Source organism: Lepidochelys kempii, chromosome 9 (genome assembly GCF_965140265.1).
Source record: "Lepidochelys kempii isolate rLepKem1 chromosome 9, rLepKem1.hap2, whole genome shotgun sequence".
In the NCBI taxonomy this organism is placed as follows: domain Eukaryota; kingdom Metazoa; phylum Chordata; order Testudines; family Cheloniidae; genus Lepidochelys; species Lepidochelys kempii.
Window position 1 is genome coordinate 7,949,692 of NC_133264.1, and position 26,917 is coordinate 7,976,608.

General features: G+C 52.4%; 2 protein-coding genes across 6 annotated transcripts; one reads left to right on the forward strand and one right to left on the reverse strand.

The window, feature by feature from the left end:
• The first annotated feature begins 1,434 nt into the window (after positions 1-1,434).
• LOC140917105 (PHD finger protein 13-like) lies at positions 1,435-7,159 on the forward strand. Its single transcript, XM_073359197.1, has 5 exons — positions 1,435-1,815; positions 3,378-3,470; positions 3,707-4,316; positions 4,722-4,769; positions 5,087-7,159. Exons 1-5 carry the CDS (start codon positions 1,705-1,707, stop codon positions 5,311-5,313), a joined length of 1,089 nt encoding a protein of 362 aa, XP_073215298.1. The 5' UTR covers positions 1,435-1,704; the 3' UTR covers positions 5,314-7,159.
• Positions 7,083-25,086, reverse strand: LOC140917104 (uncharacterized). Of its 5 annotated transcripts, none has more exons than XM_073359196.1 (4): positions 25,003-25,086; positions 22,652-22,732; positions 11,190-11,268; positions 7,083-10,131 (listed from the first exon to the last, which is right to left on the reverse strand). In XM_073359196.1, exon 4 carries the CDS (start codon positions 10,108-10,110, stop codon positions 8,935-8,937), a length of 1,176 nt encoding a protein of 391 aa, XP_073215297.1. In that variant the 5' UTR covers positions 10,111-10,131; positions 11,190-11,268; positions 22,652-22,732; positions 25,003-25,086; the 3' UTR covers positions 7,083-8,934. The 5 variants fall into 5 exon arrangements, with proteins under 5 accessions (XP_073215297.1, XP_073215295.1, XP_073215294.1 ...); XM_073359193.1 differs by lacking the exons at positions 7,083-10,131; positions 11,190-11,268 and adding exons at positions 17,543-20,417; positions 22,369-22,541 and having other exon boundaries at positions 22,694-22,732; XM_073359194.1 differs by lacking the exons at positions 22,652-22,732; positions 25,003-25,086 and adding an exon at positions 12,870-13,024 and having other exon boundaries at positions 7,084-10,131; positions 11,186-11,268.
• Between the last annotated feature and the right edge of the window lie 1,831 nt (positions 25,087-26,917).

Consider the following 26,917-nt stretch of genomic DNA (forward strand, 5'->3'; position numbering starts at 1 on the left):
CGGCGGGGGGGGGCCGCGGGGCTGCCGCTCAGCTGACGGGCGAGTCCAAGTGCCGAGGGGCCGGGGCGGCTCCCCGCCCTGTGCCGGCTCCAGGCCCCTCCTCCCCCTTCCCCGCCACCAGGTGGTTCCGCCCCCGCCCCCCGGAGCGGCCGGGCGGGGCTCCAGCGTCGGAGAGGAGCGGCCGGGAAGGAGAGAGGAGGCGGCGGGGACGGAGCGGTGCCCGCGCCCCCGAAGACCCGCGCCCCGGAGCACGGCGGCCCGCGCCGGCCCCCGCCCGAGGCACACGCGCCCCGCCCCGCGGCTCCGGCGGGATGAGCGGCGGCGAGCTCGCAGGTGGGAGGCGGCCGGGCTCGGGGTCGCCCCCCCGCGCCGATCGCTCTCCCCCCGCCTCTCCCCCTGCCGGTGCCAGCCCCGGCCCCCCCGGCCCCGAGGAGGTGAGGCGGGCGGCGGGGAGGGAGCGCTGGGCGCCCGGGCTGTGGGGGCGGGGAAGGCTCGGGCTGCCGGGGAGGGGGCTCCATGTGCTGTCCGGGGGGCTCTGCCCCGTGGGGGGGAGGCAGGGGCCTGCTGGTGCCGGGGGCTCGGGGGGGGACCCTGTGTGCCAGGCTCTGGGGGGAGGAGCGGCGTGGCGTGGCTGGCCGGGCGGGGGGGGAGGCTGCGTGCCAAGCTCTGGAGTGGGGGGCAGGGTTCCGTGGGCCGGGCTGAGGCGCGGGCGATCTGGGCGGGGGGCTGCGTGCCACGCTCTGGAGACGGGAGCCGGACTCAGCCGTGTGCCGGGCTGGGGGGGCGCTGTGGGCTGGGGGGGTGGGGGAGAACCTATGTGGGAGGATAGGGCTTGCGTGTCTGGCTGGGAGCTGTGAAGTGGGGGGCTGTGTGCGGGGGGGGTGGGGGAGAAGGCGGCGGGGGGGGGCTGTGTGCGGGGGGGGTGGGGGAGAAGGCGGCGGGGGGGGCTGTGTGCGGGGGGGGTGGGGGAGAAGGCGGAGGGGGGGGCTGTGTGCGGGGGGGGTGGGGAGAAGGCGGAGGGGGGGGGCTGTGTGCGGGGGGGGTGGGGGAGAAGGCGGAGGGGGGGGCTCTTTGTGTGCGGGGCTAGGCTTTGGGGGGGAGGTGGGGGACCAGCGGGGCCAAGCCGGCCGGGGAGGGGGCGGAGTGCGCTGGTCCGGGTTTTGCGGGGAGGCAGGAGGGTTGCGTGCCGGGGGGCTCTGGGGAGAGCTGTGTGCCGGGGCGGGTGGAGGCTCTGGGGGGCTGTTCACTGGAGGGGCTGTGTGCCGGGGGTGTATCTGAGGGGTGGGCGGCTGTTTACCCGGGGGGGCTCTGAGGGGCTGTGTGTCTGGGGGGGCTGTTTACCGGGGGGGCTGTTTACCGGGGGGGGTGTATCTGGGGGGGGCTGTGAACCCCGAAAGGCAGTGGGTGCCGCCACACGTTTTGGGGGGGGTGTTCCGGCCCCTGCCTGCCCCCGCCCCTACTCGGCTCCCTCCGGAGGATCCGCCGGGCCGCTCCTGCGGCGGGGAGTGACCCCGTGGGGGGCCGGCTCAGGGCAGGACCGGCAGCGCTGCGCGGGCGCCATCTTGGGCGGGATCAGATGTCGGGGGAGGGACCCCCCCGCCCTTGGACTCCTCGCTCCATCTCGGGCTCTGGGCCGAGGGCGGCTCGGGGGCTGCTCCTCATGGAAGCGCCGGGCTCGGGCTCAGCCTGTCTCCATCCTCCATAATGGGACTCCTCCGTTGGGGACCTCTGCCCTGGCCGGGCGGGCTCCCGGGTGGATCGCGCTTGGGTGCCGCAGCTAACAGGCTTTTCCACTGCCTGCCCCTTCCGCAGGAGGTGTCAGCTATGTGGGGGCGGCGGGTGTAGGTCTGGGCACTGGGAGCACGTGGGGATAAGCTTTGGGCAGTGTGTGTGTGTGAGGGGGGAGGTCTGGGCATTGGGAGAAGAGTGTGTGGCTGAGGGTAGTCAGCTTTCTGTAGCCCTGGGCATGCTCTTTCCTTCAGGCCAGTAACTCTGACAGGAGTGAGGGTGGGACGCTCCTCCCACCCACCATAGGCAATAAAGGCTTTTCCCCCCTGCTCCCCAGGGGGCAGGTGCCCTCCCTATGGCTGGAAGTGATTGCCCTTCTAGCCATTGGGGAAGAGGGGTGGTTGGGTGGAGACAGACCTCTGGGGGTGGGATGTGACCACACCCCAGAAATTCCAGGCTTCCCTCAGTGTTTATCCTGCACTTCCCCTTCTGCTGTTTGGGGTACAGCCCTTCAGAGTTGGGAGTGAGGGGCTGGAGAGTTGGCCTTTCTGGTAGTGCCAAGTGTTAGATGCTTGCAGACCAGCAGGGAGGGGGCCTCCAAGCTGCTGGTTTTGACTCGGGCTCAGCCATTTTTCACTGGCCTTGGGTGGCTGGCATGGACTGCCTGGCTGAAGTAAATGGCAGCACTGTGCCCATATGGCCTATCCCCAGTCAGTCAGATAAGTGCCCCTGTGCTGGCTGGGATTGGCTGCAGTGCTTTCATTTCCCTTCCTCTTGAAGGAGGTGGGTGCAAGAGGCTGTTCTGTGCAGGACCCTGGAGTTCCGTAATAGGCAACTTGATTGTCCCGAGAGGAAACTCTTCCCAGGTGCCCCTGCCATTGTGGCACAGATGTTTTGATTCCCCTCCATAGAGCTGTAGACTCCGGGATCAGGGCAGGATGTTTCCCTAGAGTCCAATGCTCAAGGCTTTGTCTGAACTCTCCTGTGTTAATTGTGTAGGGGCCCGTTATCCTTTCCATTGGATCTCAGAGCAGGATTTCCTTAGGCACTGAACATGGTCCCTACCACAAACACCCCAGTCCTGAGACTGCAGATAAATGGAGCTCATTGCTGGGGGCTCTTCCACAACTTTGGGGGATTCACCCTATTTAGAAACCTTGTAGAAACTCAATATTCAAATATTTTTGTATTATAGTTCCTTTCTACACATTGTGTGCAGGTAGATTTGATGTAGTGGGGATGCCTGTATGGGTTATGGCTGCAGGTTCTGGGTGTATTTTTGACGGGGACTATCTAGGCACAATGAATGTATGGGTTGGTTTGGGAGAAAGGAGGGTCGCCTGGGTGGGCTGGGCACTGCAGGCTTCTGTGGTGGAGTTTGGACAGTCTGGGACTGTGCTGGTTGGTTGTGGGGAATGTTGCTCAGGCATTCCAGGGCTGTATGTGCTGGACGTGTAATGGAGTTGCTTGGTGGCTGGTGTTGCACACACAGTCCTTTCTGACTCCCACAATGGCACCTTGTAGCATAAGATTTGGTCATTGCCAGCTTGGCCTTTAACTACAGACAATGTTTGGTCACATTTTTTTCCAGCCATCAAGTCTGAGGCTGGAGGTAGAGACTCTAATCAATAAAATGTCATTCTTTGCAGCCGCCACAGAAAAGACAAAGAACCGTGGAGGACTTCAACCAGTTCTGCACCTTCGTGCTGGCCTATGCTGGCTACATCCCCTACCCCGAGGAGGTAAAACAGATTGGTGTGTGCGTTGTGTCATTGTTTAGTGTTGTGTGAAGGGGCCAATGTCCTGGGAGACAGACCTGGCACCTCTTCTTTCTTTCTTGGCATTGAGGTTTGGGGACTTCCTGCTATGTCATTTCTCCTGCTCATGTCTTCTTCTCTCCCCCAGTCACTCCAAGAACACCACATCTGTGGTGTGGTCTTGTGCAGATCCTATGTGCTTTTCTTTGTCCTTCTTGCAGAATGAACCCTGGACCCTTGGAGGCAGCATGAGTCCCCAGAACAGCACAGGCAGCACTCAGGACAGTGACAGCTGGGCCTCATCCCATTCCTCTGATTCCCAAGTCCTGCCAGATGAGGGGAGGATCAGGAACGCCAAGTACAAAGGGGGCAACCTGTTCCTGAACTGCCCTGACTTCCCCAGCAGTTTCTATGCAGCCCGACCCCAGCAAACCAAGAAGAAGAAACTGTCTGCAAAGAAGCTCATCTTGGATCAAGAGATGGAACAGAAGATGACACTGGCTGGCACGAAGAATTTAAGTGATGTTCAACCGCAGAGGAGAGAGTCGGCTGTACTAGAGGAGCAGGCGCCTTACGTAATGGCAAAATGTCTCGAGTCCTTGGTTGTCCCAGCTGGTGAGCTCCGCCCCAAGTCCCTGCTGGAGGAGTTAATGAAGGAAGAAAAGGATTGGACACAAGGGGTTCAGGGGAGTGAGGTGCCAGTAGGAGGCTATTTTCGACCAAAGGAGCAGGAATCATGCCCTGAGGAGAGGAGGAGCTCCAGCTGTCAGAATACCTTGGATCAAAGCAAAGAGGAGGAGGGTACAAGCAGTGTCCGCTCCCAGCTCAATTGTAAGCTTCCAAACTAGTTTGTATGAGGAGTGTGGAGGGGTCTGTAGGAAAATGGGGAAGATGTCCCTGGTCTGGATAGGTGGTTATGTCAATGCTTTGTTCTCACTGCAAAGCTGCATTGTGTTCCAATGCCCAGTACCTTGCTTTCTTCCAGGTGGAGGAACTGTAGGTTCACTGGCTTTGTGGGGAGCCCACAGCTACTGGAGTCCTAGCCTCACCCAATAAGAGGTGAAGTAGGGGAACTGCAAAGTACAGAATCTAGGTGTTGGGCCTCAGCTTGTCAGAGTCTTTATTTCCCCTGGTGCAAACCGTGCTGGAGCCAGAGTCCAGACTCATTCTTCAGCTTGGGAGACTCTCTCAAACTAAGCATCTGACTGGTTTGAATTGCTCTTTTTCCTTTTGCAGCTTCACCTGTAGAATTCATGGTGGCACCTCCCAACACCAAATCAGAAGGTGAGTGGGACCCCATTATGTGTGGTACTGGTAGCCTCTCTAGCACAGGGAGCTGGGAGTCCTGCTTTGCTGCTGGTTTTCTTCCTGAGATGGGGGGGGGATTGAACCAAACAGAGGGGAATGCAGGCCAGTGTAGGACAGGCCTGGGTTTTCTTCAGAGCTGATCGCTAATCATCTGTGGGGGGTCAGTGCTGATCCCTATAGGCCTTCATGCCCCTGGGACAATGTATATTGCCTTCCCCTGCATGCATAATCTTATGCTATAAACTGGATTTGTCTGGCATTTTCTGATGGAGGTCTGTCTCTTTCCTGCCCAGAGGATGATGCTTGGGACCTGATAACCTGCTTCTGCCTGAAGCCCTTTGCAGGGAGACCCATGATAGAGTGTAACGAATGCACCACCTGGATCCATCTATCTTGTGCCAAGATTCGCAAATCCAACGTGCCTGAGGTCTTCATCTGCCAGAGATGCCGTGACGCCAAACAGGAGATCCGTCGCTCAAACCGAGCCAGGACAGTGCCCCGCAAACGCTTCTGTGACTGATTCTCTCCCCTAGAGACATGGTGATTGTGGGTGGGGGCCCTTTGTTCTAAGACTATAGCCCAAGTTGGCTAGACAATCGATACACAGTGACCATAGGAGGCCGGTGGCACTGGAAAGGGGGAGCATTTTTGCTGGGCATGCCCCCTGTACTTCCAACTCTAGGAAGCTGGCATGTTGAGACTCAATCTTTCTCTTGTGGGGGTCATGTAAACTATGCAGTTGAGACATCAGTTTTGCAAATGCAGTGGGGTCCAGCAAGAGAAGTGTGTCTCTGAATGGAATCCAGTGCAGTAGGTCAGCCAGAAACCTGCCTGTTGTCTCACAAACAGGGCTCAGTGCTTTTCCCCCAGGCACTCCAGGAGAGCCTACTCCAAGTAGTTTCCCTCTGGTATGGTGGCTGCTTAGACTTATCCCACTGGTGTCCAATTCCTTTCCTGACAACCTCTTAAGAGTGAGTTTAGTGCTGGTGAAAGTTGTCACCTGGCTAGCGCCCCCCTGACTAATGTCCTCTTTAATCTGGGCTGTATCTGCTTTGTTGAGTGCACAAGCTTCTCCCTCTACAAACCATGCTCTGGAGTGACACCCTCTCGGGGAGGAAAAGGAAGTTGTCCTCTGTGCTGTCATGGCCCCTCAATTATAGTGAGGTGAACACCTGAGTTGAGCACCCTGCCTTCAAACTTGCTTCATGTGAGTAAGCAAAGAGTAGCTCCTTGATCTGAGTGCACTCACTAGCTCCAGAGGTTTGGAAGAGAGGGGCAGTGTGCAGTTACTGTAAATATTAATGGAGTGACTGTAAATAATTTGTAACAGATGTTTAGAAAATTATAAAACAATTCTTGCTAAACTGTAAAATGGAATCCTCTGCTCCCAAACTTCCAGTTGCACTGTAGTCTCCTGTATGAGGGGATTTAAGGAGTTGTGGCAGGAGACCAAAACAGTTTTGGGGGGGAACCCTTGGAAACTCATGAGGGAGAGGGTGAGGCCACAGGCAGACCCTAAGCAAAAGCAGATCTCATCCTCTGGGAATGGCTCTCAAGACTTCCCCTACTGTTCTGCACTGGGCTGTCTCCCAGGAAGCATCTTTGGTGAAGGTGTGGTGGATGATGTGAACAAAGTCCTGACAGAGCAGAAAGAAAGTGAAGCTTCTGTCTGAATTGTCCAGTCCCCTAAAGAATTCTGTGTTAGCCATCTAGGCTCCTCAGTAAAGTTTGGGGAATGTTAGTGTCTCAGACAGATTAAGGGGTCTTTTGCTTTGAGCCTCATCCACTATGCAAATTGCTGCCTCTTAGATTGGATGTGCCTGCTATGAGCACACCTTTGTTTCTAGACAGGATACTTGGTCTTCTGTCTCCCTTGCCTCAGGGAGGACATGGCTGAGCTGGCTGGTCTCTAGGGGCTCCACATGCACTAAGTATTAGATTCCATCTTCTAATTCTCCTTGTATACCCCCCACCAAAGAACCAGACCCATGTGCCTTCTGCATTTAATATGCTGCTCCCCCTGTGCTGGAGGCACTTGATTTAGTCATATAAACTGCAGGTGTGCTGACTCCTGTGCTACATGTTGGTACTGAGCTGGGCCTCTGCTGCTTGGGGTGACTGAGGGGTGTGGGGAGATGAAAGGAACCTAAGATCACAATTCCTCTCTATTTTTCCAAACTTGTGTACTCAGCTGCCATGAGACATCATCAGTCAGCAATGTCCCTCTCCTGTAGGGGGAAATCTAGGCCCCTGAAATGCTTTACACTTTTATAGTTTGTAGTAACTTTTATTGAAATTATGTAAAATACAAATTCTTAAGAGTGTGGGTGGAATAATATGTATATAATAAAGTACTTTTGCCATAATCCTTGTGGCCTTATTGTTTCATGACCTTACCTGTAACTCCCCCTCAGGGGTAAGTTTCTGTGACTATTTCCTTTGGCTGTGCTGGGGGTATAGCTGCTAGCCCTATCATTTTTACTATGGAGTCATCTTTGACAATTGGGTGGATGCTGGGGAATTAAAAGTCCAAAGCAGAGTACAAGCCTGCTGCTCTGGGGAAGTAGGTGGTGTTAACTCAGGGACGTTGAGTGAACAGAAATGTAGAATGAGTAGGTAAGAGCACCAGGGCTCTCAGATGGGTCAGGCATGGACACAGTCTCCCCCTTGGAAAGGTGAGAATCAGATTTTAGTACCCTAGGATTAGACCATATGTGCTAGTCAGGTGCAGTGAGAGATTCTAGTTAGGACTGATGAAATCTTTCCTCATCTGTGATGCAATGCACGATTGATTACATGGTAGTGGTCTGACACCAATGGTGCTGTAGAAAAGAAAATTATGGAAATGGAGCATCTCCCTCACCTAAGGGAAAGTATCCCTTCAATGGTGGGAGACAGGCACAACCCCAGGCTACCACACTTCTGAGCATATCTGTGGAAGCAGCTCAAAACACCAACCCTCTCTGCAACTAGACACCCCACACATGCCTTATCCTGGCCTCTGTGGTTACTTAGAAATCAAGCTCTAGCCTCTTCTAAAAAATCACACAAAAATACACCCTAAAATGAATGTTTTGTTTAGATTACTTTTAGTTTCTAAAACAGGATCAATTTGAACAAAACAGTGATCTCATACACCAAGGCAAGTTATGTACATGACATGGTCTGCTACTAGAGAAATAAATTTGCATTAAAAAAAAGTTGGGATCTCTCCTGGTTGTGGTGGTACTTGCATCACCCTTGAAAAGTTAACTGATGGTGTTTTCTTCTTGAGTTTGCAGGAAGAGTAGCTCTGAGATGTAAGCTCCTTCCCTCACATTCACATGGGGGCAAGACTGATGCTAAAACCGAATACTTTAAATATAAAATTAGCCTGTTAAACAATCAGCAATTAAGCTCACTCTGGGAAAGAAGGGTGGGAGTGAATATAAGATGGCAGCATGGGAAAAAACAGCTTTGTGTGATGCTGCAGTGACGATAAGGCACATAAGTTTAGTTACTCCCTAAAGCAGGGGTTCTCAAACTGGGAGTCAGGAGCCCTTGGGGGGTCACAAGCTGTCAGCCTCCAACCCAACCCCCACTTTACCTACAGCATTTATAATGGTGTTAATACATGAAGTGTATTTATTAAATGGGGGGGTCATACTCAGAGGCTTCCTATGTGAAAGGTCACCAGTACAAAAGTGAGAATCATACCTTACATTTTATCTTCAAGCCTGCCACTGACAGCAGCAAGGATTCCTTGGTGGACTAAAATTCAAGTTTAGTCCTGAACATTTACTCCAGACCATTAAATGGAACCCAGCCCCCTCCAGAGTGAGTAACAACCCAACATATTTCCCCAGAGATCTGGTAATCTGAACTTGTTTGCACACACATGGAAGCATCAAATGCCAAAAGTATTTGTTCTGCAGTAGGACAGAACCATTAAATCATTGTCTCTCAGTAGGAGACAAAGGCAGATACTATCCTGGCCCCCATGGACCTTACAATCTAAAGAAGGAAGAGTCTAGGCTCAGCAGGCATGTTCTAGATCCCATAGTTCTGCTAGGGCAGAACCAGAGATAGTCCATTAATCCATCATGGCATCTGGTGGAGTCAGAAGTCCCTGGTGGGGTAGTGGCCAGATGTCCCCATTACTTTATTCTACCTGAGCCCAGACTGAGTTGCTTCTCTTCTCCTCCAGGTGGGGAATCACAGCCTCCATGTAGAACTTCTCCAGCTTGGGCTCAGTTCTCTCCCAGAACCCTGCATCAAAATCCACAGAGGTGATGACTGTATCTTTGTTGGTGTGAACCACGAAGTCAGCCTTGTCAAAGCCAGTTGTTGCCAGCTGGCACTGCACCTGAGTGTAGTAGGGATGGTTTCTCTTCAAGGAGTAGGACTCATCATCCACTTCCAGGCAGAAGGCTTTGTCCTTACAGGCCTCTTTCACTGTCTTGTCTTTGTGCTTATAGGGACACTTGACCTCCAGCAGCTTCCCCGTATCTGCTTCTCTGACAATTCCATCTGGGCTGGCTGCGAGCCACTCCTTCCCTTGGTGAATGAAGAGGCCACACTCCTCCACCTTCACAGGCCTACCTGTCCTCTTGGACTGCAGCTCTTCATATGCCTGCACTGCCTTTTTCTCATGTTGGGTGCCCCAGGACATGGCTGGTGTCTGCACTTTGGAACCAGAGCTCACCACAGCCTTGAGGTAAGACTGGGGCACCTCTGAGCTCTTGCCATTGACAAACTTGCTGTTAGCAATCCTGGGTGCAACTGAGGCCGTGATGCGGTTTTCCTGCCACTCAAACCACTTGGGATTATCTCTCTGGCCCCGAGTTTCCCTCTCCACTTTCACCACATCTTCTGTTGTCAGCAGGGAAGGAAATTTGCTTGCTTTGCCCTGGCCAGTGGTATTGGCCCGAGAGCAACTGGATTGATTCCTTTCCAGGCAGGGGTCGACACCGGCAGGTGCTTTAGCTGTTGTGGAGCAGGGTTTCCTTCCACTAGTCACTGAGGGGTTCTTAGCTGTCACTCTGTAGCTTATCTTGGTGTCTCCTTGATCACTGCCATGTGCTGCAGTGGCCCTTGATTGGGAAGAGCTTTGCCCAGCTCTTCTGGCAGTGGTGCTGCTGGTTGGCTTGTCTGTCTGTGCCCTGCTGCTACCTGAACTCCCAGCAGCCTGAGCACTCTTCAGTCGGCTGGCTGTGGGTGTTGTCTTGGCTTGGGTGGAGGAGGCAGAGGAACAGGGTGCAGCTGGGGTGGCTTTGGGCATAGTTGCAGCCTGACAAGGTAAGGCTGTGCTGTCAGGGTTTTTCCTGGGTCTCCCCATTGTTCAGTGTCAGGGGTCACGCTGTGTGGGCACAAGAGAAAGGTGAGTGTACAACCCTAGACCAGATTGTTTCCTGGCTCTGGCAGAAGCCTCTGTGCTTGAGTCTCCAGGAGGATTACACATCCCTTCTCTCCCCCTGTAGGCAGGACACCCTGCAGCCCTCTGCAAGAATGTGTCTATCTCCATATTAAGTTGTTATGAAACCTCTGCCCCTATGCAAGCCCCTTTGCCAGGCTGTGGTGTCTGCCAAGCAAGCCAGGATGTAAGGAGCATGCAAGTGCATCAATGCCCTCTCTTTATCGCTCTTTAAGGCTGTGTTATGTCTGACCTCCTTGCAGCAAGCTGGTTCTTGGGGCCTGCAACTCTACAGTATGCATGGTTCTGGCCCAATGAAGCCAGCCCAGAACTGAACTGGAGCTTGAGCCAGAGAGGGTTCAGGGAAGGAGTAGGTATCAGCTAGAGCTGTCCCATGGGAGCTGGAGCTGTGATGGATTTGGGGGGACGTAATGCAACAGCTAAATGTGCAAGTTTAGAGAGATGTCTGAGTCATTGTGAATCCCATTGTTTTGTGAACACCTTTTGTTATTGAAAACTTCATATCACTACAGCTCATTAGAACACGCATTTTGTAGCACAGCCTTGACAGTTAGTGGACAAACTGAGAAGTTGAGAGTAATCAAGGAACATCAACACTCAATGAGGCTTTCCTACTGGAACAATGGATTTTCTACTGGTAGGGCCGTTGACTGAATGGGTCTCTACACAATCTGAGGGGGCGGGGAGCTCAAATCTAGACCTCTTCCTATCTTGCAGCACTGTTTTATAATTGGTGCTTCTTTAAGCAAGGGAGGCCAGCCCTTTCCACTACCAGCAGCAACAGGAACAGACCAGAAGGCAGTGAAAAGTGCACAAGGACTCAGACCAAACCCAGGACTTGCAGACCAGCAGGAACTGCATTCATGCGCTTGTTGTCCACAGGTCTGTTACTCTTAACAAGTACAAGATTTTTGTAAGAACTCTTTAAAATCTCAAAGCCCAATAACATAGTAATATTTCCTTCAATTTTCAGGCTTACCAACCTTCACCTTTAGGTGCAATGCTAACCACAGCAGTGGCAACCTGCGGGGCAAAGGCCTCCACAGAGATTCTCTGTCCAATCTGGAAGAAATACAAAAGAGAAACAGTAGGAATTAAGATCAAGAAAGTATATTTCCATGATGCAGAGGGACAAACTGATGCAGAGAGTGAAGTGACTTGGCCAAGGCTGTTTGAGAGCAGGTGTCTGTGCCAGGAATGGAACTGATTTCTTGTTTCCTCGTCCAGAGGTACTTTTACCTGTCCAAGCTGCTTCTAACCACACTGTACTGATTATTAAACAAAGACACTTGAGAGTAAATTAGAGGCTCCTGGAGCAAAGACTCCCTCTATGCTGGCCTATGAAGGGTCATGCCCAGCTACAGTGCTAGGTAAAAAGACACAGAGGGGATTAGTGCTTCTCAGAGCCCCAAAGCAACAAACCAAGCCATAGCAAATACTCAATTGCTTCCTGGGAGAACCAGGTCTCTGCATCTGCTCCACTATGAAAGGCCCACTTACTACATCACTTCTCAGAAATCAAGCCTCTGAAATTATGGATGCCCTGGGATTTCACTTCCCTTTCTGGTAGTAAGAGTTAAGAGCCAACAGCAGAGTCCCCTTTAGCAAACATGCCTCTGCCTGCCTCTCCTCCATACAAGGGAACTTTCGATTTGGAAGGGTTGATAGTCAATTTCACTAGTTCTCAGGGAGTGGTGTTAGCATGAACTATTGACCTGGCAATAATGAACATTGTTATTAAAGAACTGAAAGGCTGTAACCACTATATTTACAATTAAAGTGTACCTGATCCCCCAAGTAACTCCAGCCATTCTCCTGTCCTCCACCCCCATGTAAGGGCCTTTACTCTCATATCCTGGTTTTCTTTCCAGTTTAGTGGCTCAACTGGGGCTTTTGGATGCCAGTGTCAAATTTGCAAACAGGCCCACCTGTTTATTTCATGTTAATCTTTAGAATGGTGAAGTTTTCTTGGGATCACATGTGACACCCACTCTTTGCCACCCTAATATTAGCTTCTCCCTCCAGGTTTCTCACTGGTGCCAGCCTGTCTTCCCAACTGCAGTGCCAGGATTAGGACACAACAAAATGGTCAAATGCCCGTGACTCAAGTAGTCCCTTCTGCCAACAAGTCCGGGCACATTGGTCAGAATGGCTTGACCTGCTCTAGTCTGCGTCCATGGGAGAGACGGTCAGGGGAAGGGGGTTTATTTATGCCTCACTCTGCAGCTGCAAATCACAAAGCAGCCAAAAGTGAATTTTTCAGGATTACACGCCGCCCCCCCCCACCGCTTCTTCAAAACAAGCCTGTCTCCAGCATACCCCCCCCCAGCAGGGAACGGAGCCCGTCTCAACCCAGTCCCACGCAGGCAGCGGAGACAAGCGCCCACCCCGCACTGCGGGAAACCAAATCCACCCCCTGGGGGGCGCGCTTCCCCCCCCCCCCGCCGCCGCCAGCGACTGGCGCCAGCGTCCGTCCACACGGCTGAAAGGGACCCGCGGCGGAGTCACTCCCGCTCGCGCTCCGGAGTCACTCCCGCTCGCGCTCCGGCGCTGAAAAGAGCCGTGCAGACGGAGCCCAGCCCCCAGCCCCCCCCGCGCCCGGTTCGGAGCCCAGGCTCGGGCCCGAACAGCCCCCCGGCTCCGGGCCGGGCCCCCGCCCCCACCTGAGGCGAAAGCCCGGGCCGCTCGCACACGAAGCGACGGGCGGGCCGGACCAGCGCACCTCCGGACGGCGCGCGCCCCTCAGCGCAGCTAACGACAGCCCCAGCCGCGCGCCCGCCGGCGAGGCTCTTCAAGTAGCCCCGCGGAGCCAATCAGCGACAGTCGCCGCCTCTCCTTTTCTTTCTTTAAAACACAAAAGAATGAGCGGGATGGCCCGACCAATCAGGGGCCTCCGCTCACTTTCTTAAAACGTCCTCGCAGGCCATTGGCTGCGAGGTAGAAGCGGGGGCGGGGCAGGGTGGAAGCACAACAAAACAGCCCAGAGGAAAAGGGGGCCATGGGTTTGCAGGAAAAAAGCCGGTAGCTTAACCGCCCGCGTCACGTGACCACTCCGCTCTCTCCCCCCCCCTCCCCCAGTCCCCAGTCAGGGGCGCGCAACCCACCGCCTGGGAGCGGGAGAGGGGCGCGCTGTCAGTGTGCGTGGGGGGAGGGGTTAGGTCTAGGCAGCAGGGTAGAGGGGGCACTGAGCGGGGCAGTGGGGTTACTGTTCAGTAGCGGGGTGAGCTCTCTTCCTCAAGCCACTAACTCAGCTGGGAGCGAGGTTTGGGGGGGGGTGGGATGCGCTGTCCAACCTTCCCCTGTCCCCAATGGTTGGCTCCTCTCACCCTTTGCCTGAGTTTAGTGCTGGTGAAAGGTGTCAGGGAGGTTAGGCCCAGAGGCTATGGGCCTCTTTCAATATAGCAGATACAGCCCAGATCGGAGGGCAAGCTTCTCCCTCTGCACACCATGCCCTGGAGTAACACCCTCTAAGGGGGTGGAAAGGAAGTTGTCCTCTCTGCTGTTATGGCCAATCAATGTCAAATGTGGTGATTTGCCCTAGGACCTGAATTGAGCACTCCCTCCTGTAAACTCGTTTCACCCGGACTAAGCAAAGGGTAGCCCCTATCTGATCTGACAGCACTCACTAGCTCCAGAGGTGGTGAGCAGAGTGAAGTTACTGTAAATAATTTGTAAAAGACATTTAGAAAAGTATAAAACCGTTCTTGTTAAACCGTAAAATGGAGTCCTCTCTGCTCTGGAACTTCCAGCTGCACTGAAGTCTCTTGCACGGAGACCAAAACAGTTAGTTAGCAGGGGTAGTTCAGAAAATTCATGGGAGGGGGAAGAGGGAAAGTCCACAGGCAGCAGAGAATAAGTAAAACCACCCTGGGCAAAAGCAGATCAATCTCAACCCCTTGAAATGGCTCTCGGGTATTCCCCTTCTGCTGCTGGGCTGCCTGCCAGGAAGCATTCTTCATAAAAGTTTGGTGGATGATGGGAACCAAGTCCTGAGAGAGCAGGAAACAGGTGAGGCTTCTATTTCTGAACTGTCCTCTCCCCTGAATAATTCTCAGGTTTTGGCAATCTTGGCTCCTCAGTCAAATTTGGGGACTGTTAGTGCCTCATACAGACTGGGGGTCTTGTGCCTTGAACCTCATCTGCTATGCAAATTGCTGGCCCTTGAATGGGATATGCTGACTATGGAGTTTCTAGACAGGGTATTTGGTCTTCTGTCTTCCTCTCTCTTCTTCAGGGGGAGGTAGGATGATCAGATGTCCCGATTTTATAGGGACAGTCCTGATATCTGGGGCTTTTTCTTATATAGGCACCTATTACCCCCCACCCCCGTTTCTGATTTTTCACACTTGTTATCTGGTCACCCTAGGCGGAGGACACAACTGAGCTGGTTGGTCTCTTCGGAGCTCCACATGCACTAAGAATCAGATCCCATTTTCTAATTCTTCTTTACTGTCCTCCTCCCCCACAGAACAAGACCCATGTACCTTTTGCACCTTCTGTGCTGCATTTCAAAGACTCCACTCCTCTTGTGTTGGAGGCCCTTGGTTTAGTCATATGATTGCAGGTGTACTGATGCTTGTTCATAGGGGATTTATGCTGATACTGAGTTGGACCTGTTTTTTGGGGTCATCAGGGACATGGAGGGGTAGGGGACATGGAAGGAACCTAAGATCACAATTCCACCCTTATTTTTCTAAAGGGTTTTTTTCATACTTGTGCATTTGGCTCCCATGTGACCACTTATTGGGGGGAAGGGCATATGGGCGATCTTCCCCTCACTCAGCAATCCCCCGCATTGGGAGGGTTCACTCCCTGTACCCGTCTCCTGCAGTGGGAAACCTAGGCCCATGAAATACTTTACACTTTTATAGTTTGTAGTCACGTTTTTATTGAAATTATGTAAAATAACAAATTCTGGTCCTTGCCCTGTGGAGTGTGGCTGGAGTAATATGTATATAATATAGTACTTTTGCAATAATCGTTGTGGCCTTGTCTTGGTTTCATAGCCTCGCCTCTAATCCCACTTGGGGGTGAGTGTCCCTGAATCTCAACTTTGACTGAGAACGCAGTGGGTGGGAATGGTCCCTTGCCATGTCTTTTCTACCATGGCTCACAGTCTTCATTGGGAGTTTGGTGGATCCTGGGGAGTTAAAAATCCAAAGCATGGAAGAAAGAGTCTGTCTACATGTGTTTGAAGAGTACAAGTCTCTTGCCCTGCGAAAGAAAGAGTTGTGGAAGTGCAAGGGTGAGTAAAAGTAGGCAGAATGAGGTGAAATTGAGCAAACAAACATAGGGTAAAGAGTAGGGAGAACACCAGGGCTCTGAACTAGATCAGGCTCAGATGCAGTCTCCCAGTGGAAAAGGTAGGAGACAGTAAGCTGGGGTACTAAAATCTCAGACTAGAATGTATCTGCTAGCCACAGGCTGAGAGAGAGATAGGACTGATGGCATTTTCCCCCCATCTGTGATGTAAGCAGCTGAAAACAGGTCTCATCTAGGGTCTTGGGAGTGAAATTACCACTGTTTTTTTTATTACTATTTGAGATGTGCACAGCCCTATTGATTACAAGGGTGGTGGTGGTAGCCTTGGGCTGTGAGGAACTCTGGAAATGGGGGAATTCCAACACCCACTGAAAGCACCAGTTCAACCATGGGAGAAACTGGGAGGCAGGCACAACCCCATGGTACAAGGCCCATATGTTAATACAAGCAGCTCAAACTGGGTGTCCTGTTCTTGTGTGTGTGAGCAGACACCCACTCCTGGTAATGAGCCCCTCTGTTGCAGTGCCCTATCCAGACCCCCTGGCTTAATTGTAGCTCCACAACTGGTTCCCTCTACAAATCACAAGAGAATCACCCAAAGTGAATATTTTATTTAGACACTTGTAGTTTCCAAAACAGGAGCAACTGAAATTAACCAAAGCAGTGATTTCAAAGACATAGGCTACTCTACATACTGCTGGGACACACATGGCAGAGTCAGCTATTGAAGAAATAAACTTTAATTTAAAAAAAAGTATCTGGGGAATCTCACGGTTGTGTAGTTATACTTGGTTCAGATTTGAAAGGTTAATTGATGGATGCAGTGTTGTCTTCCTGCATCTGCAGACAGCCTGACATAGTAGCTCTGAGATGTAACCCCTTCCCCCAAATTCTCATGGGGTCCTATTGGGTTCAGGGGAAGCAGGTGGGCATAAGTCCACCCATGACTGAAGACCCCTCAGAGAAAACCTGGATTTGTGCTGGAAATGGCCCAACTTGATGATCACTTTAGATAAGCTATTACCAGCAGGACAGTGGGGTGGGAGGAGGTATTGTTTCATATTCTCTGTGTGTATATAAAGTCTGCTGCAGTTTCCACGATATGCATCCGATGAAGTGAGCTGTAGCTCACGAAAGCTCATGCTCAAATAAATTGGTTAGTCTCTAAGGTGCCACAAGTACTCCTTTTCTTTTTGTGAATACAGACTAACACGGCTGTTACTCTGAAACCCCTCAGAGAATGGAACAGAAATAGGCCCCACAGTCGCAGAGAACCCCCTCAGCCAACATCCTCTCCCTGGTGTTATAGATGCCCACTTTCGCCATCACTAGGAAGTTGACGAAGAGGTCCCATGACTTTGTGGGGCCACAGATTGGGTGTGTAGATGAGAAGGTGGGAGAAAACGCAAAAGTGGGTCCAAGAGGAGCCAGAAAAGAGGCCGCAACCTGGTGCACACAAGCCGGGGTCTCCCTCATGCCACAAAAGGGACAGGCAGCAGGGATGGGGTGAACCGCATCAGGTACACGCCTGTGCTCATGGTTCACATTCTCATGGGGTAATGGGTGGACTCCAAACCCTACTAACATGTTAGGGGGCTTATTCCTTCACCCACTTATTTCCCTGGTCCTTCTTGCATGAAAAGAGAGCAACAATACCCGAAGTCCAAAGGTGCAAACAATTCGATGTTTATTGGGGTGAACTTACAGCAAGCCATGATTCCAGTTTCCTTCCTTAGTGTCCCCCTTCCCAGCTCTGACACCACAGAGCCTTACACCTGTGTCTCTGGCTAAGGGCAGAAATGGGAACAAACATGATTCCAATTTCCCCACCCCCATTCCCTGTTCCTATTTCTGCCCTTAGCTAAACATGATTCCAATTTCCCCACCCCCATTCCCCCCCACACCCCACTCACTTCCTGATTGACTGCAGACTATATAATAAAACTTGAGTTCTGCTTAGCTATACCTTAACCAATCATTTTCCTAAAAGAAAAGGAGTACTTGTGGCACCTTAGAGACTACTGGTTAGTCTCTAAGGTGCCACAAGTACTCCTTTTCTTTTTGTGAATACAGACTAACACGGCTGTTACTCTGAAACCAATCATTTTCCTGAAATTTAACTAACCAATCCTAACATATTGTAACATGATTATGTAACCACTTATATCCCACCACCTTAATTAGTTTACACCCAGCAAAATTAATTATACAGCCGACAGAAACAATCACAGAACCAGACAGAGATTATACAGACAAACAACAGCAAAGTGGGAACTATAATGACAAAACAATACAGAAGTGAGGATTTCACATCCCAGCTATTGATAAGTGAGTTCTTGCCAGACAGGATGCTATCAAACTAAGTTTCCTTTTACATTTTCTAGGCACTTCCCTTTCTCTGGAGGTGATAGGCACTATCAGGACAGGATTGTATTCCTAACAGCCCAATAGCACCTTATTTCAATGTGACTAGTTTGGAATGTGAGGATGTGACCATTTGCTTCCCAGCTTATGGCTGCCTCTGCTGCTTAGCCAAAGATCTTCGCCTAAGCACAGGGCCTCAGACTGTCACAGTAAGAGAAGGACCTTACACTGGCAGACAGTGATTTTGATTCTTTCTTTTATACCCCTAACTAGCCAAGTGATAAGAATACACCTGAATTCTTAGAGTATAGGCCTTTACAGACAGGCCTGAATATCTATATCCTAACATAACACTTTAAATGTAAGCAGTTAACTGCTGATCATTTTGACAGACTGTGGGAAAGAGGTTGTGAGGGAAGATGGCAAGAGAAGAAACAGCAGTCCATCTAAAGCAGAACACATTATCCCTTTGTCTGATGCTGAATTGACAATGCGGCCCATAATTACAAGTTCAGTTACCCCTTAAAGTCCATACCTTTTGTTTGATCTTTGGCAAACCTGCTATCGACAGCAGCAAGAATTCCTTGGTAGACTAAAATTCAAGTTTAGTCTTGAATTTACACCCCAGACCATTAAATGGAATCCAGTCCCCTCCCCAGACAACCTTGAACTATGCAGTTTTGTTGTAACCATGTTGGTCCCAGGATATGAGAGACAAGATTGGTGAGATTATCTCACCCATCTTCTTCTCTAAAACCTGAACTAGACCATTTCACAGACAGACCAACTTATTTCCCTAGAGATGGGATACTTTGCAGCAGCTGCCAGGCTCTGGAATAAGAAGTTTAAAAGAGGGCAGATGTTGAGAGAACAGTGAAGTTGTCTACACAGACAGGGAATCAGTTCAGTCCCAGAGCACTAAATGCCAAGGGCTGAGACAGAACCAGAAAATCATTCCCTGTGTCTCCACTCCTGTATGAGACAAAGAGAGATACAATCCTTGCCCCGTGGAGCTTACAATCTTAATAGGAAGGAAGAGTCCAGTCTCAAGCAATGTCTATATTACAGCCACTACAGCAACACTGGAGAAGTGCTGCAGCTGTACTGAAGATAGTTCCTACACTGAGCAGTAACTAGCTCATTAAAAGACCTAGCCATGTCTACACTGGAGGTTAGGTAGACCTATCTAAACCATTTAGGGAACAAATGTAGCTAGTTAGATCTAATTTTTAAATGTAGACCAGGACTCCGCAGGCATCATGTTCTAGATCCCATAGTTCTGCTGTGGCAGAACCAGAGAGAGTCCATTAAATTACTATCATGGCATCTGGTGAAGACAGAAGTCCCTGGTGGGGTAGTGGCCAGATGTCCCCATTACTTTATTCTTCCCTAGCCCAAACTGAATTGCTTCTCTTCTCCTCTAGGTGGGGAATCACAGCCTCCATGTAGAACTTCTCCAGCTTGGGCTCAGTTCTCTCCCAGAACACTGCATCAAAGTCCACTGAGGTGATGACTGTATCTTTGTTGGTGTGAACCACGAAGTCAGCACTGTCAAAGCCTGTTGTTGCCAGCTGGCACTGCACCTGAGTGTAGTAGGGATGGTTTCTCTTCAAGGAGTAGGACTCACCATCCACTTCCAGGCAGAAGGCTTTGTCCTTACAGGCCTCTTTCACTGTCTTGTCTCTGTGCTTATAGGGACACTTGACCTCCAGCAGCCCCAGTAGCTTCCCTGTATCTGCTTCTCTGACAATTCCATCTGGGCTGGCTGCGAGCCACTCCTTCTCTTGGTGAATGAAGAGGCCACACTCCTCCACCTTCACGGGCCTACCTGTCCTCCTGGATTGGAGCTCCTCATATGCCTGAACTGCCTTTTTCTCGTTTTGGGTGCCCCAGGACATGGCTGGTGTCTGCACTTTGGAACCAGAGCTCACCACGGCCTTAAGGTAAGACTGGGGCACCTCTGAGCTCTTGCCATTGACAAACTTGCTGTTAGCAATCCTGGGTGCGACTGAGGCCGTGATGCGGTTTTTCCGCCACTCATACCACTTGGGATTGTCCCTCTGGCCCCGGGTTTCCCTCTCCACTTTCACCACATCTTCTGTTGTCAGCAGGGAAGGAAATTTGCTTTCTTTGCCCCGGCCAGTGGTATTGGCCCGAGAGCAACTGGATTGATTCCTTTCCAGGCAGGGGTCGACACCGGCAGGTGCTTTAGCTGTTGTGGAGCAGGGTTTCCTTCCACTAGTCACTGAGGGGTTCTTAGCTGTCACTCTGTAGCTTATCTTGGTGTCTCCTTGATCACTGCCATGTGCTGCAGTGGCCCTTGATTGGGAAGAGCTTTGCCCAGCTCTTCTGGCAGTGGTGCTGCTGGTTGGCTTGTCTGTCTGTGCCCTGCTGCTACCTGAACTCCCAGCAGCCTGAGCACTCTTCAGTCGGCTGGCTGTGGGTGTTGTCTTGGCCTGGGTGGAGAAGGCAGAGGAACGAGGTGCTGCTGGGGTGGCTTTGGGCACAGTTGCAGCCTGGCGAGGTGAGGCTGTGCTGTCAGGGTTTTCCCTGGGTCTCCCCATTGTTCAGTGTCAGGGGTCACGCTGTGTGGGCACAAGAGAAAGGTGAGTGTATATCTCTAGACTAGGTTGGTTTCCTGGCTCTGGCCGCTGTGCTTGAGGCTTCAGGAGGATTACGTCCCTTCTCTCCCCATGTAGGCAGGACTCCCTGCTGCCCTCTGCAAGAATTTGTCTGTATCTCCATATTAAGCTGTTATGACACTTTTGTCTCTGTTCTGTCCCTATGCAAATCCCTTCCCCAGGCTGTGGTATCTGCCGGGGAGTGGTCATGCAAATACATCAATGCCCCACCCATCCCTTTATTCCTCTTCTTTAAGGCTGTGTGATGTCTGGCCTCCCTGCAGCAAGCTGGTTCTTGGGGCCTGCAACTCCACAGTATGCATGGCTCTGACCCAATGAAGCCAGCCCAGAACTGAACTGGAGCTGACCCAGAGAGGGGTCAGAGAAGGGCTGGGTATCAAGCTAGGGCTGTCTCATGAGAGCTGGAGCTGTGATGAATGGGAGGGGATGTAATGTAATAATAGCTGGTGTGAAAGTTTAGGGAGATGTCTGAGTCATTAATTCCATTTTGCTTTGTTTGGTGAATGTAACTTTGACTAGAGTTTAGAACAGGGGTGAGCAAACTATGGCCCGGGGGCCACATCTGGCCCTTCAGATGTTTTAATCTGACCCTCGAGCTCCGGCTAGGGAACGGGGTCTGGGGCTTGCCCCACTCCACATGTGCTGTGGCTCTGCACAGCTCCTGGAAGCAGAGGCATGTCCCCGCTCTGGCTCCTATGTGTAGATGTAGGCAGGGGGCTCCACACGTTGCCCCTGCCCCAACTCCCGCCCCCACAGCTCCCACTGACGGGGAACTACTATCATGGCATCTGGTGAAGACAGAAGTCCCTGGTGGCCAGAAAGTGCGGCCAATGGGAGCTGCAGGGGCAGCACCTTTGGATGGGGCAGCATGCAGAGCTGCCTGGACGCGACTCTGCGTAGGAGCCAGAGGGGGGACATGCCGCTTCTTCCGGAAGCTGCTTGATTTAAGCACCACCCGGAGCCTGCAACCCTGACCCCCTCATGAGCCCCAACTCCCAGCCCTGATCCCCCTCCCACCCTCTGAACCCCTCAGTCCAAGACAGAGCACCCTCCTGCACCCCCAACTCCTCAGCCCGAGCCCCACCCCAGAGCCTGCACCCCCAGCTGGAGCCCCCACCCTCCCCACACACTCCAACCCACTGTCCCAAACCGGAGCCCCCTCCTGCACCCTGAACTCTGGCCGGATCCCAGAGCCCGCACCCCCAGCTGGAGCCCTCACCCCCTCCTGCACCCCAACTCCCAATTTCGTGAGCATTCATGGCCCAGCATACAATTTCCACACCCAGATGTGGCCCTTGGGCCAAAAAGTTTGCCCACCCCTGGTTTAGAGCATCCATTTTGTAGCACAGCCTTGACATCTAGTGGACAGACTGTATCTGAAAAGCTGAGAGAGCAATTGAGGGCCATCAGCATTGACTGTTTTATATGGGGTGCTTCTCTAAGCAAGGGAGGCCGTTCTATTGCCAGGCCTAAGGAATAAGACCCAACCCAGGAGTCACAGAGGTGGTAAGATCAGACAAATGGGTATTGTGTTCAGGAGTTTGATTTCCACACATCCGTAACTCTCTTGTGCTTTTAAAGAGTAAAGTATTTGTGCTTAAGAAATTCCTTTGCTAAGCCTGTTTTCATTGCTTTAGTGCCACATTGACCCTGAAGGGTTTAACTAGAAAACCAGAGCTCCCAGAGCCCATGAACTCTGGGGAAAATGTGACTAAACAACTGGGGGGACTGGGTGGGTTGTGCCACTGTTTTCAGGATTCAGAGTAACAGCCGTGTTAGTGCTGTAGCTCACGAAAGCTTATGCTCAAATAAATTGGTTAGTCTCTAAGGTGCCACAAGTACTCCTTTTCTGTTTTCAGGATGTTAAGAAAGATCTCAGAAATAGGATCTGTACCTGGGAGTATGCCTGAAATACCGAGAGCTGTCTCTATCCAAATCCAGGGGCTCAGAAACATGTGGGATTCAGTGGTTGAATCCAATCACAAGAGACTGGTGATCATCCAGAGAGTGGGTCTGGGCCAGATTCTAACAGCTGATTCTTTCCATCTTGAAAGTGCTGCCCAAATACTAAAAAGAGAAACGCCAACTGCTTGGTCCCACACTCTAGATATTTGTAAAAACTCTTTAAAATCCCAATAGTAACATTTCCCTAAATTTTTAAACCAACCAATCTTTACCCGTAGCGTGTGCAACTCTAACACAGCAACAGAAGTGCTAACCTGCAGGGCCAAGGCCTCCACGGAGATTCACTGTCCAATCTGCAAGAAATGCAAAAGAGAAACAGCAGGAATTAGGGTCAAGTAAGCTCCTTTTACTAGTCCAAGCTGCCGCTGATCACATCTTTCAACCTGCTTAAAGGAAGTGTGCACTGGATTGTTCATTAAGTAAAGAAGCTCCAGAGAATATATTATTAGAGGCTCCTGGGGTAGAGACTCCCTCTCTGCTGGCCTATGAAGAAGGTTCATGCCTAGCTGCAGTGCTGTGTATATAGAGATAAACGGGATTAGAGTGCTTCAGAGCCCCAAAGTAACAAACAGAGCCATGGAAAATGCCCAATCTCCTCCTGTGTGTTTACGCAACCTTGAAAGGCCCACTTGCTACACGATTCTTTTCGGAAATCAAAGCACTGAAATGATGAGTGCTCTGGGATTTCACTTCTCTTTTTGGCAGGAAAAGTTATTAAAAGCCAACAGCAGAATCCCATTCAGCAAACATGCCCCAGTTTGCCTCTCTTCAATTCTGGGGAACCTTAGATTTGGAAGGACTGATAGTCAATTTCACCAGTTCTGGGGCTGAGGGTTAGCTTAAGGGGTGGCATGAACACTCTTGACATGGTAATTATGAACTTTTAAAAGACTGTAATTAAAGAACTGAAAAATTGTAACCACTATTTTGACATGCCCCTGAGTAACCCTCCAGCCATTATCCTGTCCTCTGCCCCGATTTTAAAACCTTATATTCTGGCTCTCCAGTTTAGTGGCTTGGTTGGGTTTTGGGGCAGTGTCATTTTGCAAACAGGCCCAGCTGTTTATTTCATGATAATCTTCAGAATGGTGAAATTTTCTTGGGATCAAATGGTGACACCATGCTTTTTTATAGCTCTAAAACTGACTTCCCCCTCCATGTTTCTCTCACTGGTCCCACCCTGTCTTTCCAGCTGCAGTGCCAGGATTATGACAAGACAAAATGTTCAGATTCCAGTGACTCAAATAGTCCCTTCTGCCAACAAGTCCGGGCATATCTGTCAGGATGACTTGAACTGCTCTAGTCTGCATCCATGTGTGTGACTGTCAGGGGAAGGTGGTTTATTTATTCCTCACTCTGCAGTTGTAATTCACAGAGCATCCAAATATGAATTTTTCATGATTACACTCTACCACCCCCACCCCCATAGGCTCTTCAAAACAAGCCTATTAGCTTAAAAGTGAAACTTGTTCCCTGGTTGAAATACAGCCCCCAAGCAGGCTTATTCCTAATGCAGTACATGTTAACTGAGCAAACCTCTGCCAACCATCTGTGGGTTTCTGTAAACCACCCTCTGCCCCTGAAGGATAGAGGGGTTGTAGTGATAAGTTAGATTTCATTTCGAGCACCCTCCCGGTCTGTGAATTATAATTCATAAAGTGCTAGAGCCAAGGAGGGGCCATGGACAGCTTAAGGGAGTGGAGCCTTTGGCCTGTAGGTCATCACTGATCTCAGACCCACAGGCATCTACAGCATACCCCCAGCATACCCCCCCCCGGAGGGGATTCAGCCCCTACCCTACCCCGCCCCCCGGCAGGGAACCCAGCCCCTACGCCACCCCGCCCCCCAACATTCCCCCTGGTGGGAAACCCAGTCCCCACCCCACCCCGCCCCCCGGCAAGGAACCCAGCCCCTACCCAGCCCCGCCCCCCGGCAGGGAACCCAGCTCCTACGCCACCCCGCCACCCAACATTCCCCCTGGTGGGAAACCCAGTCCCCACCCCACCCCGCCCCGCCCCCCGGCAAGGAACCCAGCCCCTACCCCGCCCCCCAGCAAGGAACCCAGCCCCTACCCCGCCCCCCAACATTCCCCCTGGCGGGAAACCCAGTCCCCACCCCACCCCGCCCCCCGGCAAGGAACCCAGCCCCTACCCCGCCCCCCAACATTCCCCTGGTGGGAAACCCACCCCGCCCCCCAACATTCCCCCTGGCGGGAAACCCAGTCCCTACCCCACCCCGCCCCCCGGCAAGGAACCCAGCCCCTACCCCGCCCCCCAACATTCCCCCTGGCGGGAAACCCAGTCCCCACCCCACCCCGCCCCCCGGCAAGGAACCCAGCCCCTACCCAGCCCCGCCCCCCGGCAGGGAACCCAGCTCCTACGCCACCCCGCCACCCAACATTCCCCCTGGCGGGAAACCCAGTCCCCACCCCACCCCGCCCCCCGGCAAGGAACCCAGCCCCTACCCCGCCCCCCAACATTCCCCCTGGCGGGAAACCCAGCCCCCGCCCGGCCAGGAAACCCGGAACGTAGCCCCCCGGGCCCGCACCGCCACACTTCCTCACCCAACACCCGGACGGCGTCGTCAATTTCTCTTGAGAACTTGTTTGCTCCGCCCCGGCTCCTTCCCCCGCTCCAAGGGCGGGTGATGGGAGGAGCTGGGGGAGGGGCGGGAAGGCCGCCGCCTTAGAGCTGGGAGTTCGGCGGGGGGGGCGTGGCGTGGCGACGGGGGAGGGGCCATGGCGGGGGGGGATTGGCAGAGGAAAGAGCTGTGGCCCGGGGAGGGGCAGTTGGGGGAGGGCAGTGGCAGGAGGATGGGGGGGCAGTTGTCAGTGGGAAGGGCTGTGGCACAAGGGGGTGGGGGAGTTGGGAGAGGGAGGGGCCGTGAGACAGGGATGGAGGGGGTTGGGAGAAGGCGGGAGGGAGCATGTCACAGGGAAGGGGCAGTTGGGGGAGGGCAGTGGCAGGAGGATGGGGGGGCAGTTGTCAGTGGGAAGGGCTGTGGCACAAGGGGGTGGGGGAGTTGGGAGAGGGAGGGGCCGTGAGACAGGGATGGAGGGGGTTGGGAGAAGGCGGGAGGGAGCATGTCACAGGGAAGGGGCAGTTGGGGGAGGGCAGTGGCAGGAGGATGGGGGGGCAGTTGGCAGTGGGAAGGGCTGTGGCACAAGGGGGTGGGGGAGTTGGGAGAGGGAGGGGCCGTGAGACAGGGATGGAGGGGGTTGGAAGAAGGCGGGAGGGAGCATGTCACAGGGAAGGGGCAGTTGGGAGAGGGAAGGGCAGTGGCAGGAGGATGGGGGGGCAGTTGGCAGTGGGAGGAGCTGTGGCACAAAAGGGGTGGGGGAGTTGGGAGAGGGAGGGGCCATGGCACAGGAACAGGGTGGGGGGTTGGGAGAAGGAGAGAGGGAGGAGCATGTCACAGGGAAGGGCAGTTGAGAAGACTGTGGCACAGGGGGGAACCCTGATGGCCCGGGGAGGGGCAGCTGGGAGAGGGAAGGGATCTGGTACCGCACGGGGATGGGAGGTGGGGGGATACCCAGGATATCAAGTCTGGGATGAAATCTCTCCAAAGCAGATGGGCCCCCATTGCATAAATATCCAGGGGGAGTAGAGTGATGGGTGCTGAGACTGGAGCAAAGGGAGCTGGACAATGTGATGGGGGAGCTGATGGGGAGAGAGACTGGTGGAGTGGCAGGAGACAAATGCTTCACTTTCTTGAGGCCCAGCCCTGTGCTGCAGATCACTCACAGCACCATAAGGTCAGCAATTCCTGGTAATACAGTAGTGCTTGAAGGGAAGGGTGCTTGTGAAGAGGAGTTCCTTGTCTCTGCTGGAGCTCATCCCTACCTATGGTTAATGCTAAGTCATTACCAGCTGCAGTTGAACAGCAAGGGATGAAACAACAGCAACTTCATTTCTGAAGTTGAACAGCAAGGGATGAAACTGAAAACATTTACAGGGTGCTAGATCCTTTTTAATGGGCATAGCTGGATTTTCCCACTAGAGGGAGTCATTCATTCAAATATACAGAGAACAGCACAGCGCTTGGCAAAATAGGCAGATATAAGGCCCTTTAAAGGCTAGCCCTGACATGTGTTTTACAGAGACCGGTGACTGGGCCATGTTGAATGTACAGCTGCAGCACAAAGAGGCTCATCTCTTAAATGAGCCTGCTGCTCGTAGTCACTGGCAAGCAGAAGGAAGAGTGAAATCCTGTCTGTTTGTGGAAGTCTTGCCACCAATGAGAAATCAGACTTGTCTCCTTGCTCACCAAAACTGAAAATGTTTATGCTTCAACTTTTTTGTGGACAAAGTGAATTTTATGAGTGTGAGGACCTTTTACCTGGGGGAAATTCTAGGAATATTCTTTGTTTCCTTGGGGGGTTGGGGGTTAGAGTGTGTCAAATTTTGTTGCATAAAACTAGGCTTGAAAATGTGAAATTTCACTCTGGATCAAATGTATTTGCATAGCTCTGCTCTCAA

Excerpts from the sequence above, each read along its gene's own strand:
- LOC140917105 (XM_073359197.1), top strand. The coding sequence starts at position 1,705 with ATGGGACTCCTCCGTTGGGGACCTCTGCCCTGGCCGGGCGGGCTCCCG. Across the intron at positions 3,471-3,706 it reads ACATCCCCTACCCCGAGGAG|AATGAACCCTGGACCCTTGG; the intron begins GTAAAACAGATT and ends TCCTTCTTGCAG. Across the intron at positions 4,317-4,721 it reads TGTCCGCTCCCAGCTCAATT|CTTCACCTGTAGAATTCATG; the intron begins GTAAGCTTCCAA and ends TTCCTTTTGCAG.
- LOC140917104 (XM_073359191.1), bottom strand. The coding sequence starts at position 20,396 with ATGGGGAGACCCAGGGAAAACCCTGACAGCACAGCCTCACCTCGCCAG.